The sequence below is a fragment of the Borostomias antarcticus genome, assembly GCF_949987555.1.
Source record: "Borostomias antarcticus genome assembly, chromosome: 11".
Lineage (NCBI taxonomy): Eukaryota > Metazoa > Chordata > Actinopteri > Stomiiformes > Stomiidae > Borostomias > Borostomias antarcticus.
Genome location: NC_140244.1, coordinates 5,751,560 through 5,760,353, shown reverse-complemented (window position 1 = coordinate 5,760,353; position 8,794 = coordinate 5,751,560). Strand labels below are relative to the sequence as shown.

At 46.6% G+C, this 8,794-nt stretch overlaps 2 protein-coding genes across 2 annotated transcripts in view; both read left to right on the top strand.

Moving 5' to 3' along the window:
- The window catches only part of mapk14b (mitogen-activated protein kinase 14b), a 22,313-nt gene extending 17,531 nt beyond the window's left edge, over positions 1 to 4,782 (top strand). Inside the window, exons 9-12 of the mRNA XM_084445405.1 lie at positions 1,215 to 1,294; positions 1,877 to 1,955; positions 2,144 to 2,317; positions 2,744 to 4,782. Coding sequence (XP_084301531.1) covers positions 1,215 to 1,294; positions 1,877 to 1,955; positions 2,144 to 2,317; positions 2,744 to 2,811 — 401 coding nt within the window. The 3' untranslated portion in view covers positions 2,812 to 4,782. The remainder of the gene's footprint in view (positions 1 to 1,214; positions 1,295 to 1,876; positions 1,956 to 2,143; positions 2,318 to 2,743) is intronic.
- Positions 4,783 to 5,689: 907 nt separating this feature from the next.
- Positions 5,690 to 8,794, top strand: part of srpk1b (SRSF protein kinase 1b) — a 37,136-nt gene continuing 34,031 nt past the window's right edge. Inside the window, exons 1-2 of the mRNA XM_084445637.1 lie at positions 5,690 to 5,808; positions 6,378 to 6,432. Of these exons, the coding sequence (XP_084301763.1) occupies positions 5,796 to 5,808; positions 6,378 to 6,432 (68 nt within the window). The 5' untranslated portion in view covers positions 5,690 to 5,795. The remainder of the gene's footprint in view (positions 5,809 to 6,377; positions 6,433 to 8,794) is intronic.

The window sequence follows — 8,794 nt, the reverse complement described above, 5'->3', positions numbered from 1 at the left end:
TCCATCCCTCCACCCCTCCCTCCATCCTCCACCCCTCCCTCCATCCTCCACCCCTCCCTCCATCCCTTCATCCCTCCGTTTTCCTCTAACTCACTCCAGTAGACATTGATCAGTTGAAGCTTATAATGCTGCTCGTCGGAACCCCAGGGCCAGAGTTCTTGATGAAAATCTCCTCAGAGTCCGTGAGTGTTACGACCAGCCCCCCCCAAACCCCCCCATCCTATTCTGCCCCTCCATGTTTGGGCTGTGTCTCTGTGTTGCTACGACAACAGCTTGACATACTACTACAAGTCCTACTCCTACACTACCCCTCGCTTCCTGCCTACTTGGCGCTACTTAACGAAACTGGCCGACTGTCTGTGTGGTTCAACGGCCTGGAGTGTTTAGTAGGGCTGGGTATCGATTCAAATTTCAAGAATCGATTCGATTCCGATTCACAAGGTTCAGAATCGATTATCACGATTAAATTCGATTCGATTCAATATCGATTCGGTTAGTGTTACTAAAACCAGTTTTTTGTTTTTTTGCTGTAACCTTAATTACATGACTGCCAAGTTATGCAACACATCAACAGGCCTACTACGGCTGGGTATAGATACTGATTTCCAAAAATGAATGAATGAATGAATTAATGAACTATTCATTCCTTCATTTATTCATTCATTCATTAAATAAAAGATCGATTTTGGGATACATGAATCGATTCTGAATCTCTTTTTTTTTTTTTTTTTTAACCCAGCCCTAATGTTTAGTTCCTATTTCACTTCCAGATCTCATATCCTCTGAACTGAGAGCTGGTTCTGCCGTGCAGCCAAACGCTCTGTTGTAATGCAGCGTTGTGAAAGGAAAGGTCTTGAGACGCTCTCACCCTAAACCTCGCACTGGCAAACACCAGATGTCAAACGAAGCGTCTCAATGTAGTCAGACGATGGAAACATTGACGCCTTAAAACAGCATGTTGTGTGCGTTAGTCGTGGTCGTACCTGATGCAGCACCCCCCCTTCACACCTCCTCCACACCTCCTCCTCTCTCATCCCTGTCTCCTCTCCTTCCCTACCCCGCTCTAACCTGTAGACCCCCCCAGAACTACCCCCTCCATTCCACCACCTCCCACCCCTCCCTCCAAAACTCCCCTGCAAGTTTTGAAATAACAGTTTGGAGACATTGTAACCTTTGAACACAACGCTTATGACCCCTTGACCCGGAAGCTAAAGATATAAACCAGCTGCAGCAGATAATGCGTCTGACCGGGACGCCCCCGGCCTCGCTCATAAGCAGGATGCCCAGCCATGAGGTGAGTCCCCCTCCCCCCCCAAACCACACCTCACCTAACCCGCCACGAGACCCCTCCCACCCGACCCGACCGGCTGTGCCCAGAGACCCAGAACAACCCAACCCTTCCTTCAACCCCCACACCATAGAATGTCTTGTTTTTGATTGGAGAAGACCGAGATGATGAGAATCAGATATGCATGATTTTAGTCTTTTTTTTTTTGATATTCAGAGGTTTGTTAATGATATTGATATTGTCTCTCACCTTTTTGATCAAAGTATATACTTTTTTTCTCCTACTCTCCACGCTCCCACCAATCACCTGCTTGCTCTCTGACACTTAGTGTGTCTTCAGCGTAATCTCACAGTTTACCCAGAGTGCTTTGCTGGCCCTGTTGTCCTAGGTGACCCGTCTCTGGCCACGCCCTCCCTCTGTGACTTTTGATTGGTCGTTGTGTGCCGTTTTTCCAGAATCGACTACAGCGCCGAGCCGTTACGAAGCGAGCCTCTGTAACCCTTCTGAGATGTATTAACTATGAATAAACGTTCCCTAGAGCGGACATGTGCTCAGCTACTGCTCTCTAACGCAACTCTTTTTTAACAGGCCAGAAACTACATCAACTCCCTTCCCCAGATGCCCAAGAGGAACTTTGCGGATGTGTTCATTGGAGCCAATCCACTAGGTCATACATAATGATTTACCCTCAAGCTACACACTTGCCCAGATCTCTGGCGCCACCTAGTGTTGCTGTCTTTCTCTTCCTCCATCTCTGTTGTGACTCACTGGCGTTGTATCTTTTCTTTCTCTCTCTCTCCCTTTTCTTTCTCTCTCTCCCTTGTCTTTCTCGTTCTCTCTCCCTGGTCTCTGCAGCGGTGGACCTGTTAGAGAAGATGCTGGTTCTGGACACGGACAAGCGGATCACGGCGTCGGAGGCGCTGGCGCACCCCTACTTCGCCCAGTACCACGACCCGGACGACGAGCCCGAAGCAGAGCCCTACGACCAGAGCTTCGAGAGCCGAGAGCTGGAGATAGAGGAGTGGAAAAGTGAGGGATGGAGGGGTGGATGGATGGATGGATGGATGGGAAGGAGGATGGATGGATGAATGGAGGGATGAATGGATGGATGGATGGATGGATGGATGGATGGATGGATGGATGGATGGATGGAGGGTGGATGGATGGATGGATGGATGGATGGGAAGGAGGATGGATGGATGGATGGATGGATGGATGGAGGAATGGAGGGATGGATGGATGGATGGATGGATGGATGGATGGTGGGAGGGTGGATGGATGGTAGTTGGATGAAGGATGAAGTGAATAAAGAAGCTCTAAGGCTGGTGGCCTGTCCTAACAGCACTTTCTCTCCACCTCCCTCTTTCTCTCACTCTCTCCATCTCCCGCTCTTTATTTTTCTCTCATTCTTTGTCTCTCTCATTCTTTCTTTTGCTCTCCATCTCTCTCTCTCAGCGTTGACATATGAGGAAGTGATCAGCTTTGAGCCACAGGCGTTCGATGGAGACGAGATGGAGTCCTGAGTGGGAGGGGCCACAGTTAACCCCGCCCCCCATCTTACTCAACACAGTGTGAGGACTATCAACTGACCAGCCTCTTCCAAAAACAGACAACACACAGGACTGTCAACTGACCAGACTCTTCGATAAACAGACAACACACAGGACTGTCAACTGACCAGACTCTTCGATAAACAGACAACACACAGGACTGTCAACTGACCAGACTCTTCGATAAACAGACAACACACAGGACTGTCAACTGACCAGACTCTTCGATAAACAGACAACACACAGGACTGTCAACTGACCAGACTCTTCGATAAACAGACAACACACAGGACTGTCAACTGACCAGACTCTTCGATAAACAGACAACACACAGGACTGTCAACTGACCAGACTCTTCGATAAACAGACAACACACAGGACTGTCAACTGACCAGACCCTTCGATAAACAGACAACACACAGGACTGTCAACTGACTGGACTCTTCCATAATCAGACAACACAAACAAACCCAAGAAACATTCAAGTGCCTGCGTTTGTTAGTGTCTGGGGTCAAAGTTGACATCTCACCCTACCATCTTCCTGCTTGCTGTATTCTGTCATCGTTGTTTGGGTCTCAGCAGTCCGAAGCAGCGATCCATGTCGTTCATTTGATCGACAGGTTATATGGCAAGTACCCTTTCTCTGAATCCTTGAAAAGGTACTCACGATTTTAGCGTTTGATTTCACAAAACAATCAGATTATTTGAGAAACCACTGCTTCCTCAGAACAGTTATGTGTTTTTTTTTTTCTTCAAAGACCTTTATTGTGAGTTGACCTCCTTTTGGAAGAAAATGGAAATGTCCTGTGCTCTCTTATGGCGAAACCTTCGTCTCCTGTACGCTGTTTTCTTTGACTGCCCGTGTCAAGACTATTTAAATACAGCTGCACACCTGTAAATAAATGATTATGTGCACCAATTATAATACTGTTTAGGAGTCACTATCATAGAGTACTTACTTTTCCCTCACTCACAACTTTTGATTGTCTCCCGTCAGCGACACTAGGAATGGTCAGTAGATTCAATGCTCAAATAGATTAACTATATATATATTAGTTAGTTGGACTCGGACGATTGTCCGGGATAATTTGCAACTATTTTCCATGTCAGGAGAATGTACATTTGCTTATGCTGCTCTTTTACCTTATTCCACCCTTTGCTGAATACGTGTTCTCACTCCATGTAGTAGCGTCTTCTTTGGGTCTCTGCTGTCGTACTCTGCCATGTGAATTACCACACAAATGAGGGGCGGGGGGGGGTTGTGTGTCTCATATTGTATTCAAGATGGTTGGGTGGATATTCTTTCAAGTTCAACATAGTATTAGGTTTAATTCGATTTTAAATCCAGATAGATGTTCCATCCTAACAGCTCCCTTCAGACAGAACACTGGAGTGCAGTCATATCTGTTGACAATGTAATTTCAATCATATTTTTAGATAGTATTTTTGTTGTTGTTGCATATTTCTATAGATGTCTAATATCGAATGTGTGGTTGCCATTCTCTTTTGTATTTAAGATGAATTGTTTTCTCCTCTGTGTGTTTATTGAGGATGGCATCACTGTAAAAAGCTGCGTTGTCATCATCGCCTTAGTTTGCGTCTGTTCTCCCTTAGTCATTAAAAAGACTTGTGTATTATTTATGCAATGCTCAAACACCTATATACAAAATCCCTTTCAGATGTGTCATTAAATCATGCCAGGATTTTGATTATTTTATCCGTTATTGCTCTTTTAAAGTATAATTGTATGACCTTTGTTTATTGCATGTGTAACCCAGTTGAGTTGGATAAACTCACTCCACTAGTACATAAATAACGTCTGGTTGCGTTGCCGAATGGCTAGCTTTTCGGTGGCGTAGCTGGTTAGAATGGCGATTAGGAGTCAAGAGGACCCGAGTTTGAACCCCGGTGTGGGCGAAGTAGGGTGCCTTGTAAAAAAAACAACGCAGGCAAGTTGACGTGGGTTGCATAAATCATCAGACTGTGAAACACAATGCATCAGGACTGGGGTCCAACAGCCTTTTATTCAGCTCCATGTCGTTTGGGTTGAAAGGGGAGTCGACCCCGACCCAGATGACTGTATGGCACGTCTTTCTGTGCGAGGGAGGGTTCGGTCACACCTGTCCGTCTGTATGTACATGTTTACAGGATGCTGTAGGGAACGCTGAGCTACCTTGTAATACTACTTTGATGGCGTAGGTTAGTTAGGTTACAGGATGATATTTATGACCGTCAGTCAGACCGTTGTCATTGTCTTTACCGTTTTTTGGGTTGTTTCTTACTCTGAGATGCTTTCGTCACTCAAATGGACAGACTATCTTTACTATGTGTACTTAAATGATTCACCACATTCTGAACCAAGAGCAGGTAAATATGCCTGTAAATACCACTGTTAGAAAATAAAGGCTATTGTTTTCCAAACTGTGTAAATTCAGTTTTTTGTTTGTTTTTAAAAACAAGTTTGCTCTTAGCTTCCTTCATAATTTCCCCATGACTCGACCTTGTGTGTGCATACTTTCACCAGTAGGTGGCGCCAAAATACAAGCATCCCACATGAAAGCAGCGTCCAACATTGGCCAGACCCACACGGCAGTTGTTCAACTAAATGTTGCCATTCTTGACGGTGTGTGGATGGAAGCTGGCTACTATTGCCTTTACATTTCCCATCTCTCGGGAACGACGTTGTTATTCGGAAGCCCACACGACTACTGATGAAAAATGTATTGTGACAATGTGTATAAGCATGTCTGTATTAGAAAGTGAATTACAGCGAGGAAAGAGGGCATGAACCCTGCATTGACAGACAGGGAGTGGGCGTGTCCTCAGCAGAGTTTAGGTTAGTGAAGTTGTGGAGCCGCGGAGGGAGACGAACGGACGGACCTGTGCTGTTAGTCCGCCGAGACAAGCCGCTCGTCTCCCTGACTGCCACTTGCACATCCCGGCCCGCTAGCAACAACATGGAGAGGAAAGGTAATTTACCCCCACTGAATGGGAATGACAGCAAAATCTCCAAATGCACATGGGGATTCTTCCACAAACCCGTACCCCGTCATGTTTGATGAATTCTCGTCCCGGGAGGACTATTGTCACGGCCTTTTGCATTGTGGAAGCGAACAAAAGCGAACCACGCGCGGTAACGTTAGCGTGCTAGCCAAGCTAACTAGCTCTTTGGCTAACTACCTCGCTGGTGCACTGATTGCATTGACAGCGGTTCAGTACCCCCGCGTTACAAAGTCCATGTAAACTTAACGCTTACTTTTTGTCGGACTTGGTTCAAATGCCTTATTTGATGGTGCGAAAATTGTGCCACTAAAATGTACAACGTGTTTTTTTCTGGCTAATTTAGCTAGCTAACGACAGCGGGCTTTAAGCTAACGAGACTTAACGTTATAACATCCATCATCCAGCTTAGCTGGGCAAATTCACCTGCCACCAACATTCTACATGCTAGCTACATGCTAGCTAGCCTGCTAGAACCAAGTTGGTACATTAAGCTAGCTAACGTGAGTGATAATGTATATAAACTTCCCCCATGACAGTACTTGCTGCACAAGCGAGGAAGAAGAGGACCAAGACGAAGAAACCTGGCAAAAAGTAAGTAACTTTATTAAAGTGAGTAGTAGTAGTAGTAGCAGCCAGCTGTAATGGTGCGTTCGTTTATAACTGGGAGGTGGCAAATTGCGACTTGCTACTAGGAATGATTAAATAAAACGCTGCATGAACTCGCACTTCCTCGTCGCAAATTCGGATATGTTTCTCAGCCCCCAGTTGCTCGAATGCACTAGATATAACTAGGTAACTGTGATATAATGGTATATAGCTCGAATGCACACAGGTCGGAGGTAGGTATTTTGCGACTTGCCACTTCCGACCAAAAACGAATGCACCATAACTGACTGGCGAGCTGCCTGGGGCTCGAGCGTGGCAGTGGGAGCATCTGGCTCGAGACGGTCAGAGAGCAGCAGGGGACACGTGGTCTGAAAAGTGAAAGCTGTCTCGACTCCTGATAACCAGGCAATGCCGCTTCAGGATTTTTGGGATAGATGGATAGATTTGGGGATAGATTTGGGTATTTGTATCTCCTAGGGGAAATTGTTGAAAGTGGATGCTGGACCTGCTAGCTTGGTTTGGTTACATCAGTTAGGACATTGGTATGGTCCCTTTACTTAGACCTCCTCTCTCATAAAGTTTGGTTGTTTGTGATGATTGGTCAATCTCAGTAATCTCAATCTGATCATGACTAATGATTGGTCAATCTGTGTGTGTGTTTGAGTGAAAGCGAGAGAGAGAGAGCGAGTGTGTCTTGTCATCTCATCATTTTCGAAATCACAGACAAAAGGCCCAGCTCGGAAGCAAATGGTAGCACGCACCCAGAGCTGCTCGCGACGCCATCGGATAGAGTCCCCGATGAGTCTCGAGCTCTGACTAGATGCTAAGCTAGCTGGTTCCAGCTCTGACTAGATGCTAAGCTAGCTGGTTCCAGCTCTGACTAGATGCTAAGCTAGCTGGTTCCAGCTCTGACTAGATGCTAAGCTATCTGGTTCCAGCTCTGACTAGATGCTAAGCTAGCTGGTTCCAGTTCTGACTAAATGCTAAGCTAGCTGGTTCGAGCTCTGACTAGATGCTAAGCTAGCCGGTTAGACATTTGGCCGTGTCGGGGACGAGTCCTCGCATTGCTCTGCTGTCTTCCACCGCAGCTGTGGTTGCGTTCGGATAAATGGATGGATGGATAGCCAGGCAGACTACTTTATTAATCCCTGAGGGGAAATCGTTAAACATAGTTTGGAGACTAGACAGACGTGTCTCTCTCTCTCACACACACACACACACACACACACACACACACACACACACACACACACACACACACACACACAGAGGCAGGGCTCTTAGAGGGAGACAGCCCTGAGCCCTCTAGCCAGAGTCCTGCCAGTTACTGATGAGCTTGTCGTCTCGATTAGCCTCCTCTCTGTGTACGTGCACACACGCGCGCACACACACGCACTGTTTTCATCTGGGCCTGGTGAGGGACGGGGGACCAGGGAGGGACGGTATTGGGGACGGGCTCCGGCGGGGAGAACTGAGGGAGATTAGGTCTGGCTCCAGGCATCACTGGAGAGACCATGAGTCGCTCAGATCAGGTGTGTGTGTGTGTGTGTGTGTGTGTGTGTGTGTGTGTGTGTGTGTGTGTGTGTGTGTGTGTGTGTGTGTGTGTGGGGAGGGGGCGGGGGGATCATGGTCATGTGCAGTTTGCTTTGTATGCATGATGTATCCACACTCTGGTGGAAGCTACAGTATAAGTAGTTTTGAGTACAGGTGTGTGTGTGTGTTCCTGGCTGTAATCCAAACAGCTGAGCCCCCATCCCTCTGGGCTCTATTGCGTAATGCGGAAGAGGAGGACAACACACACACACATTTGGGAAATTCTTTTCTGCTACTTGAGATACTGGGTCCACTCACTTCAGTGACCATCTTTATTTGCCTTTATTGACAGTCGGTCTTGAGTTTGTCATGTTGCTGGCGTCCCCAATATGCTGCTTAGAGATGCAGTGACTGGATGTCCTGATTTGTACGCAGAGTGGATGGGTCTCAGTGAACAGTGGACAGCCAGTGCGGGATCCATCCAGAGCCTTGTCAGGTCTGCTGTGCCTTCAGTGTTCCTCTTGATGTGGCCCTCGCCTTGTCAGCCTACTGTACCACACGAGAAGGGCTCTCTCTTCCTCCTCTCTCTCTCTGTCTCTTCTCATTATCTCTCCCTCCCTCCTCTCTCTCTCTCTTGCTGTTTCTCTCTTGTCCTCCATCTCAATTCAATTTAATTCAAAGGTCTTCATTGGCAAACCAAGTGAAAAATACAAATATAAAAGTAAACAAATGATAGGATGTAAATATTACACTGTAAACATATTTAAAAATGCTACTACATTACTGGTGTATGGTGTTAAGCAATGTGCAAATA